At 29.6% G+C, this 16,074-nt stretch overlaps 1 protein-coding gene across 3 annotated transcripts in view; it reads left to right on the top strand.

The window, feature by feature from the left end:
* The first annotated feature begins 5,362 nt into the window (after nucleotides 1–5,362).
* Nucleotides 5,363–16,074, top strand: part of LOC100570255 (ring canal kelch homolog) — a 33,629-nt gene continuing 22,917 nt past the window's right edge. Inside the window, exons 1-11 of one of the 3 annotated variants that reach the window (XM_016801396.2) lie at nucleotides 5,371–5,745; nucleotides 7,028–7,184; nucleotides 7,248–7,476; nucleotides 7,563–7,738; nucleotides 7,818–7,914; nucleotides 8,530–8,683; nucleotides 8,756–8,868; nucleotides 8,929–9,225; nucleotides 9,287–9,427; nucleotides 9,494–9,740; nucleotides 9,818–10,103. In XM_016801396.2, the coding sequence (XP_016656885.1) occupies nucleotides 7,051–7,184; nucleotides 7,248–7,476; nucleotides 7,563–7,738; nucleotides 7,818–7,914; nucleotides 8,530–8,683; nucleotides 8,756–8,868; nucleotides 8,929–9,225; nucleotides 9,287–9,427; nucleotides 9,494–9,740; nucleotides 9,818–9,996 (1,767 nt within the window). In that variant the 5' untranslated portion in view covers nucleotides 5,371–5,745; nucleotides 7,028–7,050 and the 3' untranslated portion in view covers nucleotides 9,997–10,103. Of the gene's footprint in view, nucleotides 5,746–7,027; nucleotides 7,185–7,247; nucleotides 7,477–7,562; nucleotides 7,739–7,817; nucleotides 7,915–8,529; nucleotides 8,684–8,755; nucleotides 8,869–8,928; nucleotides 9,226–9,286; nucleotides 9,428–9,493; nucleotides 9,741–9,817; nucleotides 10,104–16,074 lie in introns of those variants that run through there. The other 2 variants (XM_029491687.1, XM_008181137.3) reach the window with 2 other exon arrangements.

The raw sequence follows: 16,074 nt of genomic DNA, 5'->3' as shown, positions 1-16,074 counted from the left end.
AATTAATATTAAAAATGGAAAATGTTTCGTACGATCTACAGACATTTTCTGCTAAATTCAAATATTTTTCAGAATCAAAATCAGAACCACGTTAACTAACTTTAATTTTGTAAAGACAAATGTATGTTTCTGTAAAATGTGTGTAGTGAAATTGATATATTTATCGAGTTGTCGACATGTATATGCGCGTACGAGAGACGATGCCCTCATTTGATTTCACTCATCACACTAATAATCATTTACAACTAACACATAGATCTCGGGTGGCTATGACAAGATTAGCCTAAATGTAGCCCTTCAAATAATGGCCATAGTGAGGCCCCTTATTTAGTACTTATTCAACCTAATTGGGGATATTATTAATTCATTGGATAGTATCTCAATGAATAACGATACAAATATCCTGTTTTCGTGAGACGAACAAGTTAGGTGTATTTATTAAACAATTTACTTGTATGTAAATTACGTGAGTCATTGAGTATGTAGAATAGTATAGTCGGAAAATCACTTAATTTTCAGTCGGCAAATTATAGTGAATACACCCCCCCTAAAAAAATGTATAGCGCCGGCCCTGAATATACATATTTTATTCCAGAAATGGACATGAATTGAATTTAGTTACGTAACTTATTTTAGATTTTAATTAAAACCCGATATATTTGGTTTTATTTGTGTAATATTTAGACAATATTAAAAATTTCATTAAAATAAAAAACCACCGTATAATAATGGGCCCCTCTTAATATTTTGGGTGGGCAGGCCTACAGCCGTACACATAATAGGGTGGGCTAGGCACACCCTGGTCCCCCCTTAGCTACGTGCCTGGTGGTATCAGCTTTTTTATGAAATAAGTCGCGATTTTATTTGACTGTATTATTATTTATTATATTATAATAATAACAATAATAATAATAATCCATATAGCATCGTTGGCCTCCTGTTGTTATATCTTTTTTTCTAAAACTATAATATTATAAATATTACATCATTATTATTATATTTAATAATAATGATGTAATGAGCTTGAGACTTGAGTCATAGATGGACCATGATGGCAAATCACACAATTAAGAGCATATGATTTCATCAACCTTAATAATTGTTGCCACGGGTAATGAATTAATCACCAGATTGTTTATTTTATTATTATTTTATTTTATTATTGTTCCAAGTTTTCAGCATAATAATATAATACCGTCGCGCTGAACAAACCCGAATTAAGAAATTTTGAGGCCCAGGGGCTAGGGGCCAAAGTTTTAAATGAGGCCGCTGTACGAAAAAAAAATAATAATGTATAATATATTATTATTTAATATTAGGTACCTGTTATAATAAATATATATAGGTTATAGGTATTAGATACATAGCAATAAATAATGATTAATGTATCACTTTATTTATAAATTATAATTTACAAGCCTTTTTCTTCGCTAAAATCATCGATTTTTTTTTAGGTGATTTATGCAGCCTGTTATAGCCTTTAACGAAAAAAGTAATGGACAAATCTGAGGCCCCTAAATAGATTCTAACTATCAAGGTCGGGACCCCCCCCCCCCCTTAATCCGGGCTTGGCGCTGGATCACGAATTCACTAAACAATCACAGTCGTTGAGTCGTCAGCACGATTTAAGATAGTACCTATAATCTATATAGATACTATCTTGCTGGTCATCAGCAATACACGAAGTGGTAATATGGTAAAAGGTTGCCGGTGACCGTCGCAATCGCCGATCGTCGTACGTCGTTGTCGTAGTACGTCGTCGACCCGCCGCCACCGTCGCGATGAAAGTAGTGAGGATGGATAAGCGGTGGGTCGGGACGAAAATATCGTAAATATCCCTAGACCCACCGCTTACCAATTCCCATTTCCCACTCTTCCGTATGTAAAATCGGTCTTAAAAGTACTTGCTAGCGAGTTCCCCTGTTCCCATCTGCACAATATTTCTGATCGATTGATACCTTGTACGACTTTATATGTTCAGCTGTTTGCCATGTAGAGGTTGACAAAGGATTGTCATAAATTAGGACGGTTTTTCAAACTGGAATTTTTACGCAAAATTTGTTTCCGAGAAAATTGATTTTGGTTTTTGGCGCTATTCTAAAACAAATGACCATAAATACGTGAAATTTTGACAGAATGTTTAAATCAGCATTTTCTATACACGATAAAATTTTCAAAATATTTTGATTTGTTTTGAACTGTTTAGGGACATTTTCAGTTTCCAATTTGTATTAGTTTATTTTCTATGAATGTCAATAAAGTTTTATTTGTTGAGTAAAAAAGTGTGAAAATTTAATGTAGGGCTTCTGATATATTGTTACAACAGCAGTTGAATAATATTAAAAATACATAGGCACGATTTTTATTTATAAGCGCTTAAAGATCGAATTTTTACAAAATTTATGAAATTTAAAATTGAATAATTATTTTGTAGTTAAAAATGTATAAAATGTTCAACTTTTATATCTAAGGATTGAAAATTTAAAACAAGATTCCACGTAAGAAGTTAATTCTGTTACCAAAAAAATCTAAGAAATACATAAACACTGTTTATTTTTATAGTAATTTTAATTTCAAATTTGGACAAAATTGCATATTAAAAAACCTAGAATTACTATTTTAGTTATTTTGTTGTGATTGTATAATATTATTCCTAGGTACCTACTTGAAACTTCTAAAGTATACTATTATATATGTTTAATAGTATCACGGTTTATTATTTATGTATAATCTGTTATAAGTACCTAATGTATATTGAGATATATGAATAATTTGGAATTTATTATAGGTACCTACCTATAATTATAGGTCAATTTTTTTTAATACCACAGATAAGTATATAATATGTCTTATACCTAGACTGACACACCGTCTCCGCTCAGAATCCTTTTTCTTATGCAATGATATTATATCATTGAATTCAAATTTAATACCATACATTTTACAGTGACCCACTTGTAACCTACTGTACAGCAGAGCGACATCCACTGGCTCACCTTTTTTGAATACTTATCTACATAAAATACATCTGGTACCAGATAATATACAGCTCTACAGCTCCCCTTCAACCAGGATGTATATAACATCAGAAGTAGGTACTTATAACAGTGCATAAATGTGATTCGCGGTAAAAAAAAATTCAAAGTAAAAAAGTCCGATATACTATGTTATAATATAGGCACATAACAATATTTAAAATAATTTATTAAAAAAAAAATTCGATGATTATAATTATGTATTTATGTACTTAGTAGGTATCATAACTTATATAAAAAAATTGAAATAATTATTACATACAAATAAAATATACATAATAATATATATATATTATAATGATTTCTTAATTTAATTGAATATTAACTATGTCATATAAAATATAATATATTAAAAAAAATAATCAATGATTATAATAATTATGTACTTGGTATTATTACCTATATAAAAAAATCGAAATAATATATTAAAATAAGTATTAACCATCACCATAAAAAATATAATATATTTGACAAAAACTTCAATGACTATAATGTTTATCTAGTATTATGACTTATCAGTTTAATTAACTGTCATCAAAAAAAAAAATTTATGATGTCAGGTAAATAATTAAGTTTCAATTTATATTAATAGCTACTAATTGGAAGTTTGATTAATGATTATGCATCACATGGTATTTTTCCTTTTACCTCATTATATGTACCGAGCTTTTTCACCGTTGACTTTTTATACCTCAGACTTTTTTTCCTAGGACTTTTTTACTTCGAACTTTTTGGTAGTATACCCATAAATGTTTATTGATTCAGATTTCAGGTTCGACGCCTTTCCCAAGGTTACAATTAAGATGTGTGTAGTGTGTTAATCCTGAAATAAAAGCGCACAAACGATCTGCCAAAACAGAATTTAAACATGTCTTTGTTTTTAAAATATCTCTTGAAATAATAGTGCACAAACGATTGGCACAATCAGAATTTGAAAATTCTAAATCGGGGGGCTGCCGCTTCTACGGCCCCCGAATTTGATTTAGGGATATTCTCTACAGATTTTGTGCACAAACGACCGGACATCGTGCACATTCGAGCACAAACGATGCACAATCAATTGGCGCAATCAGAATTTGAAATTTCCAAATCGGGGGAGGGGGGGGGCTGTAGAAATGAGTCCAAAACGTTACTGAAAACAATTTATTTTTGGTACCTATCCTAAAAGATTTTCATTTTTAAAAATTCAAAAATGTTTAATTGTTATGTATAGCGTAATAGGTAGTGTAATAGTGTACATGCAGTATATTAAATATTATAATATACAGTATACTATATTGTATATTGTATACTACATTACTATACATAATACCTAATAGGTATATATATTATATATTATAATTTATAGGTATTACCTATAAATTATAATCTGTTTGATAATTTGTTTTTATAGTTTTAATAGGGGCTATACGTCTATACATCAGAGCAAGTTCCCGTCTTTTTTAAAAAATGCATTTAATAACATTTATATGATTATTTGTTTAAGATAAATAAACCTGTCTTCTTATTTTGATATATATTATTTGTTATTTTTAAACAAAGTAAAATCATTTTTCAAAAAAATGTATCAGTAATCCGTTAAGTTAGAATGTTTTTATGGAATTCTGTTTTCCATTTCTATATGTACCATATATAGTTAAATCATTTTAGTGAGTTAGACATAAAGTAAAGACCCTTTGTATTTCAATTAGTCTATTATAAATTTCTTGAAGTGGATATTTAGCACATTAAATTGATTTTTTATATATTATAAAAAAATTATATTTAAAACAGTTAAAATTATCAAGCGGATGATGAATTCTCATAAACACTGGTAGCCGGTAGGCATGACAAAGTATTTGTCATTCCGGTAGGTAAACAAACTATAGGTAAGCAACTATAGGAAAATTGGATTTTAGGACTAGTATAACTTTGGAAATAGTGTTTTTTGCAGTTTTTGGGAATAAGAAAACATGGAAAACATTGAGTCATGGAAAAACGTTCTTTTGGCAATGGAGTACAATGGTAAAAATGGTAATAAATAAAATGTACACTTTTTCAAGTTTCTGTGTAAAATATGTACAATGGATAATTTAGTAAGTGGTAAAACTGGTAGCAGTACCATTATTCCACTCTTTCCAATGCACATTTTTTCTAAAAACCACTATAACCAATGTTTATTTTTTCCAATTGGTAAAAACTGAACATTGGAATATCTAGTTATTAGAAAAATTTGAACATTGGAAAAAGTTGATGTTGGAAAAATTAAAATGTGGAAAAAGTGGTACAGTAGTCCCGTTTAATCTATTTTGCAATGTTTTTATTCTTTATTATGCATTAAAACTGCGCTCGCATTGTTCTACGCCCGCTCAGAACTCGAAAACTACATAAGATTGAGGTTACATTTGAGGTTACACAGTTACAGTATTGAGTATAGTAGGTACGCGTTTTCGGATTTTTTTATTTCGGTTTTCAATAATATCAATATCACTGTACCTACACCGCGACGCCGTTGAACTCGACAAAGCCTTACCCGCAACCGTCACACAAGCACAATTTTTTGTTTCGTGGTCGCTTGGTCGCTGTTGTCACTAATTGTCAGTTGTCGCTCACCGTATACAGACTCTCGTCTCGTACCGCCGTCAACGGAACGCTGAGAATCGCTGCTCCTACGTCCCACGCCGACACAACTGCCGCGACATACCACGTACCGCCCGGAACGCGACCATAGGTAAGAATTTCTACAAAATTCGTCTGAATCGTAAACATTTGCAAATTATATCAAGTTTTCAGGTAGGTACAAGTGTCGTACCGGCGTATGCAATCTCCAAAAACACTCAATTGTTTGCAGTGACGGCGCGAAATCGTGGAGGCTTTGAAGCATATTGTATATTTTAAATATTTTTACCACCAAACCCTTTATTAAACCAAAATAATCAGCAGAGGCCATTAATAATTATTAATTATAATATTTGTGCTGAGGTCTTACGATTTTATATAAATGTATTTATACACCCATCCACCCACTTCACACATGAAGCAATTGCTTCAAATAATCCTATATCCCGCCGCCACTGATTGTTTGTGTTTGAGCACCTGTATGGATTTATGAAGTTTGGTATGGTTGTGAAGAAAATTGTGTTTGAACCAAATTGTATAAACATTTCCTCCCGCAACCTGAATTTTGTAATTATTTTCTGCGCTGATAAGTATAGCGCTAAATTCCAGTGAATTCCTGACCAGCTTTTTGAAATTCCTGGCTCCTGCTATACCTGTTTACCCAAAAAGTAGAACTGAATATGGTATGTAATTTAGACAAGTCACCCATATCACATCTAGGGAAATTTCGACTTTCTAGGAAAACAGGTATAGCAGGAATTATAAAAAGTTGACAACGTGAAGGTGAAATTCATAACTTTATTCTTTAGTCAATGCTAGGATATATTCTAGTGTCTACTGTCTAGTCTTCATGAGTAATGACTTATGAGTATAAACAACTTTTGTGTTATTATAATATATTATTATTAACGTTCATAATAAAAACAACAAAATACACTATGCTAAACATACAGTACATGTAAGTTGGATAACTTTAGATATAATCAACTTATTACGACTTACATATAATTCCCATCTTACATTCTTCCCTCACAACTTCTGATTTCATCTTATCCCAGTTGTCCCTACCAAAATCGATTAGGTATTTTGTATATTCGTCCATATTACAATACCATACCTTTGATTAGAACTCTTATCAATTGGTATTGTTGATAACTGCATTAATTTAAATTCTACTTCAGTAAGTAAGAAAATAGGCCTCGTACCTATTCTATATACTTATTTTAATCCAATAATATTTTAATAAATCTAACTAATAATGTAATAATTTCTTAACATCAGTATTTTGTTGTTTTTTACTCTGTCTGAACTCTAAAGCACCTAAATGTAGTACTAAGTTGTAACACAATGATGATATTTAAAATTAATCACAATTTTTAAAATATGTTTAAAAGTTTTAGGCACGTCAGTAAAATAAATGGATACCATTCAGACATTAACTTGTGAATATAATCTAAAGGAAGTGCTGAAATCAAATGAATGTGAACCAACTAATTTTAGAAATGACTCTCACTCTGTAAGAATTCTAGAAGATTTACAATATCTACGCAAGTATGTGGACGGTTATTTCACCTTTATTCAAAATAAATAACAGTACAACATTTTTGTTTTTAGAAAGGAAGTTTTATGTGATATTAGATTTAAAGCAGATGATGGTAAAATTGTAATTGGACACAAAATTGTTTTAATAGCTGCTAGTCCATATTTCCGTGCAATGTTTAGTAATTTTGATGAGAGCAATAAAAATCTTGTTACTATAAGAGAATTAGATTCCACCATTTTACAGCTATTAATAGATTATATTTATACTGGAGAAATTATGATCACAAAAGAAAATGTGCAGGTACCTATAACTAAATATATGATTTGATATACCTAAACTTCAAACAACATAATATCATTTTAAGTGAATTTTTATTGATTTCTAAGGGGTTGTTACAAGCTGCAAATATCTTACAGCTATATTTTGTAAAAAGTGTATGTGCTGAGTTTTTACAAAAACAACTGGATCCATCAAATTGTATTGATATCAAAACATTTGCTGATTTACATGACTGTACGGAATTGTTTTCGAGTTCTGAAGCATATATTAAACAAAATTTTTTGTATGATAAACATAATTTATATCTCTATATCAAGAGTAAGTAGGTAATTTAATGTAAAAATAATAATTATTATTTCCAGAGAAGTAGCTAAAGACGAACATTTTCTATCTTTATCTTCTGAAGATTTGGTGAAGCTTATATCCTCAAGTGACCTTGCCGTTCCATTTGAAGAAAAAGTAAGCAAACTACAAATTGTAATTTTTAATATTTTGTATAGAGGTGGGCAAGTGTACAGTACAGTTGATGCCTAGACTCTACAGGGATCACTGTATCAGAGATGTTATATTTGAATTCAATGATATGTAAAAGATCATTGTGTGCATACAATATAACAATTTACTTTAAAGTTTTAAGTTCCTACAAATAATATTTTTAAATTAAATAACTAAAATCAATAAATCTTTATTACTATAGAAAAAAATTTTATTGACTGTTATTGTCAAAAACAATTTAAAATGTTATCTGTATAGAATTATATAAATTAAATATTAAGTAACTATAGGTATCTGTTGATACTATGTAAAATTATACAAATTATCGATTTGAATTATATAATGAAATGATTAGTTAAAATCAATTGTATCTGCTTGATGATAATGAATTTTAATACCATAAAAATATTATTGTCATTAACTAATATTCCTTTATTTTCTATAAAAAGTAGGAACACATGATCTTAAAGATATATTATATTTTTGGAATCCTGTGATTATAATAGTATTATACACTAAGGAATGGTTGAACAAACTATTATCATATTTAAATCTAGTTTTAAATATTTGTTATTGTAGGTATTTGAATGTGTTATCAAATGGGTAAAACATGATTCAGATCATAGAATAGATTTTTTGCCAAAATTAATGGAACATGTACGTTTGCCATTATTAAAGCCTGATATATTGTTTAATATATATGAAGAACCTCTTCTAAACACTAGTCTTAAATGTATGTTATTTCCTTAAATTGTCCATCATTATAAATTTATATTTTTTATGAATTATTATTATAATTTTTTAGGTAATAATTATTTAGTTGAAGCCTTACGTTTTAATCATCAAAAATCAGTTCAGCATTTCACCATTCCACAGTCAATAAGATGTACACCTAGACGGTTTGATGGTTTTCAAAAAGTATGATTCCGTTTTTATAAATTTATCTTCACAATAATTTTGTACATTTAATTCTATTAGGTTATTCTAATGTTCAATCTTTCGTTAGAATCGCCTAAGTGTTATACAGAATGGTATGATCCAGCAACCAAACTACGTGAGAAAGCACCAGGGTTAAATGATGATCTTGTATCAGCTGGTCTTGGTGTAATAAGAGATAAATTTGTGTTTGTTGTGGGAGGTGTAAATAGATCAAGTTCAAAATCTGTTAGTATTCTTGATGTATCTTCACAAACGCCCTCTTGGGTTCCAATGGCCGACATGATAGTTAAAAGACAACGTATGGGAGTTGGTGTATTAGATGATTGTATATATGCAGTAAGTTAAACCAATATTTTACTTATTTTACATTGAAAATGTATGTTATTTGTAATTTTAGGTAGGCGGAAAAGATGGTGACAGTGTTTTAAGTAGTGTAGAGGTATTTGATGTCAGTACCCAACAATGGAGAATGGTGTCTAGAATGACAATTAAGAGATATAAATTTGGCGTCGGTGTACTCAATAATCGTTTATACGCGGTGAATACTTATATTATTTATTTATTTATAAACTTGTATTACATTTCATTTAATTAAATTGTGTAGGTTGGTGGTTGGAATGGTGATACACATTTAAGATCTGTGGAATATTATGACCCCACACTTGACACATGGACACCAGTTGCAAACATGTTTGAATGCCGTCAAGGTGCTGGTGTAGGTGTCTTGGACAATCTTATGTATGCTATTGGTGGCTTTAATGGACAGTATCATAAAAGTGTTGAGGTTTATAGACCAAGTGATGGAGTTTGGTCTTCTATAGCTGATATGAATTTATGCCGATATTTACCTGGTGAGTGGTGACAATGACAATTATATTTTTAACATTAACTTTTAAATATATTGAATTTAAATTACATTATCTCATAGGAGTAGCCGTGTTAGATGGTTTATTGTATGTTTTTGGCGGAGAAAAAGAATCATCTATTTTTGATACTGTAGAAATTTACAACCCCAATACCAATACTTGGTCCATGGACATATTGTCCAGAAATGGAGTACAAATTTATGGTGGAGTAGTTATTGATAGACCACATCATTATCATTAATAAGTTTACAGAAGAACTCATTGTTTGTAGTAATATGAACATAATTTTGTATAAATTAGATGACACATGTGCTGTTTTATATATTTTTGTTTTTTGAATATTTGATAAGAATGTTTTTTATAATTTATACTGATTTAAATAAAATAAGTAAGCTATAAAATTAATTTTGTTGTAGTATATCAGTGAAACTGTATTTATAATTAACTATTTAAATTAGAATATCCTTTAAATTCTGAGTGGAATGATGAATTTTTTTATTTTTCTATGATTCCATGCTTCTTTGTTTTGAAAATAATTTGACTCTTTTTGAGCTGTTTACGGACATGGCCAGTTTTCAATTTTTTTAGTTTTTTTTTCTATAAATATTAATAAAGTTTTATCTGTTGGGCCAAAAAGTGTGAAAATGTAATACAAGGCTCCTGATATGTTGTTACAATAGCAGTTGAAACATAATAAAAATAAATATGCAAAATTTTTTTTTATAAGCGTTAAAGATCGTATTTTGACCAAATTTATCAAATTTTAATTTGAATAATTATTTTGTAGTTAAAATTTTATAAAATTTTCAACTTTTGTTTCTAAGAATTGAAAATTTAAAAGAAGATTCAAATAATAATTCTGTTACCAAAAAATCTAAAAAATACATTTACACAATTTATTTTTATAGTCATATTAAGTTCAAATTTAGACAAAATTACATATTAAAAACATAGAATGACTATTTTAGTTATTTTGTTGTGATTATATAATATTATTCGTTGGTATACTTTATACTTGAAACTTCTAAAGTATACTATTATATATCTATGATAGTATCACGTGTGGTTGTTGATGTATATCGTGTTATAAGTACCTAATGAGCGTTTGAAGTTCATATTTTTACAATATTTGACATTCACTCAATTTCCCATTTAGCGGTTTTGTTATTATATTGTTATTCAAAAACAAATAACTGTGGATACATGAACATTTTACTGAATGTTTATATTTTCATTTTCTATACACCTTACAATTTTGACTCTTTGAGCAGCTGTTTACAGACATTGTCAGTTTTCAATTTTTTTAGTATTTTTTCTATAAATATCAATAAAATTGTATTTGTTTAATAAAAATCAAGCTCCTGATATATTGTTACAATAGCAGTTGAAAAATATTAAAAATACATAGGTACAATTTTTTTTTTATAAGTATTTAAAGTTTGAATTTTGACAAAATTTATCAAATTTAAAATTTAATAACTATTTTGTGGTTAAAAATGTATAAAATGTTCACAATAATATCATCAATTAATATACTTAGTAATATCATAAGCTGACTGACCTCAGAACCGTTTTTCTTATAAAATGATATATCATTGAATTCAAATTTAAGGGGATTGGTGATGGACAGTTATTTTAGCCAAAACATACCAATCTTTTGTCCATCATACTGATCGCCCTAGTGATGCAATAATAATTTTTAGAACTGATCTGAATTCGTTATTATGTCTGCTTGAGATCGGCCAGTCCATTTTTCTTAATTTCACTCCCCACAACCACTATAAATTTGGTTTGAATATTTTAAAACTTCAAATTTTTTTTTTTTTCATTTATTATATTTAAAATGTGTCAACATATTACATGTTTTTACAAGTTTATTAATACAATTTTTAAATTAGAATTTATTGTTAAAATATGGTATGGATGATCAGAAGATATGTGATACGTGTGTTAATTAATTAAGGAGTGGAAGTGATGGGGAGTGGACATTTATTTATTAGGGATGTTAGAGCAGCTAGGAGGGGGTTTAAAATTGATTTTAATTCGTTAAGGAAACTTGTGATGATTTGGAGAGGTTGATCGGATGGTGGTGTATTTGCTGTGGCTTCGGCATATGAAGGTTTTTCTCTCGGTTTTGAGCGTATCGTATCATGCCCACTTCTGTGGGGTGCAGGTGGTACGGCTTGAGTTCGAGTGTGTTGGTTATCTCTTTTTGTTGTTTTGGTTTTGGATTTGATGTGTAATATATTTAATAATTATATCTTTAATAGTGGATAACATGTAATCATTAATCTATAAGGCTCTATAGTGGGGCTTTAGATTAACTAAACCAGTTGCAGATCTAACGATATCCAGCCTCTGAACACATTTAGAAAGAAAATATATAATTTAAATTGATGAGTGAATTGACAATTTTTTTTCAAATTTTTTCATTATGCCTACCTACTATTCGCCTTCCGGTCGTATTTTCATTCTGAATTATTTCTTGAATTGAGGACATTCAAATATTGTAATGACATTAGTATCATCATTCATCAGTCAGGACACTATTGTATTTTAGGTAGCTGATAAACGAATCAGAAACAAACAACTACATACACTTTTACACGACCCGCATATATGAATACATCTAAAATTGCCTAAAATGAACTCTTTAAAAACGTTCGGAGTCGAATATAAATTGTAATGATATTTTAATTATAAAGTGAGTTATAATGTATAAGAATGTAAAATACTACAAATTACAATTTAAAAAGTACACCCTGTTTCAAAAAAATAATATCAGTTCAACGAGATTTGTTGGACAACGCATTCTTACCTTTAAATTTGATTATATTTGGCAATTCACTCTAATATATTTTACGCTAACTGCTAAGAACAAAAAATTGGTTTTACTAAACTTTAATATGCTATGTGTCTATGTTGTACTTTTGTAAGACGGAATAACATATGCGAATGTTCTCGTACAGTTTTATTTACTCCGTTTGAATAGATTATTGAAAACTTGAAACGTAAAAACAGTTTAGTAGCTTAATAAAATATCTAGCATATTTTAGATGTTGATATTTATAGCCATATTTACTATTTTCATTTGTTTTTTTATTTATAGTATTTTCCTTATATATCGATAAAAAAAAAATATTTACACCGCGCCGGTCAAAAATAAACCAAAAGAATACTTCTACAATATAGTCAGGATTTTGCACACATATGATGCATAAATTAATTTTCCACTAGCGTGTTGATACATTAATGAATAATAATTTAATAAATAATGTTCAATAATATTATAAAATCATATTATAAAAACCAATTAAATAGATTACATCAAACAAAAACATTTAATTGTGTAAATACTAAATTGTAATATTATGATTTGCAGCATAAAAATTGAGTGATAAAAACAATAAATAATAATACAATAAACAATATTGCTTATAACATATATTGTGGAATTGTATGATTTCCACGTACTTTTATAACTTTTAAACTTACCCGTTTTTCGTTCCTATTTGCACCAATGCACCACATATTACCCTCATAATAGACCGATGTTCAAACCGATACGTATTGCTAATGAGGGCCCGTCGTTTTATTTTCGTTGCCTAATGTAACTATGTCTTTATGTTAATGTAATTTATATGTATTTTCCTGATATCATTATTAGGTATGTACTTATTTTTCTGTACTTTTGGCCACGGCCCATTTTGTAATATAAATAAAAAATAATTTATGCTAATCCAATGAGTAAAATAAAGAAAACACTAGATACACCTTGAAATTGTACCTATGTTATATTTTTTTATTTGTTTTTATAATATTATAATATATTAGAAATCCCGTATCACCCTTAGTATCTCCGTGGAAAATCAATATATTTAAATGAAGTTTTTTTTTAAAGTTTTTTTTTTCAAGAATTCAAAAATTAATACATAACAAATCGGGGGATATTTTCGATTTTTGTCAGAGCGCAGTGCAGCGAGCGAGTGTCAACGCAGACATCAATTTTTTTGCAACAGTTCAGCCGATGAAAAATTTAGCATATTGAGTATTTAAGGGTTATAATAATATTAACTGAAAACTTCGATTAGCTATAACTTCAAAACTAAATTCTGATTTCGCCAACGACCCCAACATTTTAAACATTATAAACGGTTTACGAATTACGATACAAACATAATAATATTATATATATAGTAATAACACGATCTTCCGATAATCCTGTCTGCCGCGATTGCCTCACAAGTTATCAATGATAAATTATCAATTACAATAGATTACAATCGATTACAATAAATTATCGATTACAATTACAATAAATTATCGATTACAAAAGATTAATCTATTTTGCCATGTCTTTATTCTTTATTATGCTTTGAAATTGCGCTCGCATTGTTCTACGCCCGCCCCCGCACGGAAGTCGAAAACTACATAACATTGAGCTTATATTTGAGGTTACGCAGTTACACCATATCGAGTGTAAAACACGTTTTCGGATTTTTTTTGTTTCGGTTTTCAATAATATCAATATCGCCGTACCTACGCCGCGACGCCGTTGAACTCGACAGAGCTTTACCCGCACCCGTAACAGAGGCGCAATTGTTTGTTTCGTTGTCGTGATTCGTAGCGCTTGGTCACCGTTGTCATTGATTTATTGTCAGTTGTCGCTCGCCGTATACTCTCGTCTCGCACCGCCGTCGACGGAACGCTGAGAATCGCTGCTCCTACGTCCCACGACGGCACAGCTGCCGCGTCATACCACGTACCGCCCGGAACGCGACCGTAGGTAAGGATTTTGACAAAATTCGTCTGAATCGCAAACATTTGCAAATTGTATCAAGTTTTCAGGTAGGTACAAGTGTCGTATGCAATCTCCAAAAACACTCAATTGTTTGCAGTGGCGGCGCGAAATCGTGGAGGCTTTGAGGCATACCTACTGTATATTTTTAATATTTTTACCACCGTACCCCTTCATTGAACCATAATTAGCAGCAGGGGCCGTTAATAATTATTAATTATTATATTTGCCATGATATTTGTGTTGAGGTCTTACGATTATATATATATATGTATTTATACACCCACCCGCCCATTTCAGACATGAAGCAATTGCTTTAAATAATCCCATATCCCGCCGCCACTAATTGTTTGTGTTTGAGCACCTGTATTAGGGCACTATAGATACAGGTATGCTACGCCTGCGACTAATAATGTTATGTGAATTTGAATTTCTCCCCCTTTATTTTATCATTTTATCATTGATAAATGAGTCGCAAAATGGTGGCACAGCATACACATTCTATGTAGAGCCTTACCTGTATGGATTTATGAAGTTTGGTATGGATCTGGAGAAAATTGTATTTGAACCAAATTGTATAAACATAACCTCCCCCAACCTGAACTTTGTAATTATTTGACTGCGCTGATAAGTATAGTGCTGAATTCCAGTGAATTCCTGACCAGCTTTTTAAAATTCCTGCCAGTGTTGGAACATATACTACAGTACAGTATAAAAGGTATAATACCTAACTTAGTTTTAAACTGTACTTGTAAAAGTTTTTTTTTTTTTTTGCTGTATTGAACAGCTCTTATAAAGTTATAAATGTATTATACCTAATAATAAATAATAATTATCATATTTTGTGATTATTTTTTTAATTTTTTTAAATTAATTACTAAGTACCTACTATTTTAATTCATATTTATTCTGTCTTAATAAACTACATTAAATTTTATTATCCCAAAAAAGACATATTTTGTGACAATTAAATAATTTGTTATATTAATAAAAATATATGTTTTTGTTATGACTTAAAATTACAAAAAAAGAAATTTGTATAGTTTTTAATTGTATTCTAAATTTAAGAAAATTTAGTATGTCTTAGTCGTTATTTAGTTTTATACGTGGGGTATTATACACGTATATTACCAACTCTGAATTTCCTAATATACCTGTTTACCCAAAAAGTAGAACTTAATATGGTATGTAACTTAGACAAGTCACCCCGGTCACATCTAAGGAAACTTGGACTTTCTAGGAAAACAAGTAGAGCAGGAATTATAAAAAGTTGACAATGTGAAGGTGAAATTCATAACATTATTCTTTAGTCAATGCTAGGATATATTCTTGTGTCTTCTGTCTAGTCTTCATGAGTAATGACTTATGAGCGAGGGGTAAATACCTGACAGAAAGCTTGTACACCAGATTAGTGATCTCAATGATTATACCTATGATTACCCATGATTTACTACAAAGATTACCTATGATTCCCCATGATTATCCATGATTACCATCACCTTATGTACACTGATTACCCCC

This window comes from Acyrthosiphon pisum, chromosome X (genome assembly GCF_005508785.2).
Source record: "Acyrthosiphon pisum isolate AL4f chromosome X, pea_aphid_22Mar2018_4r6ur, whole genome shotgun sequence".
In the NCBI taxonomy this organism is placed as follows: Eukaryota; Metazoa; Arthropoda; class Insecta; order Hemiptera; family Aphididae; genus Acyrthosiphon; species Acyrthosiphon pisum.
Note: the sequence above shows the minus strand (reverse complement) of the source record. Positions and strands in the feature narration are given on the sequence as shown.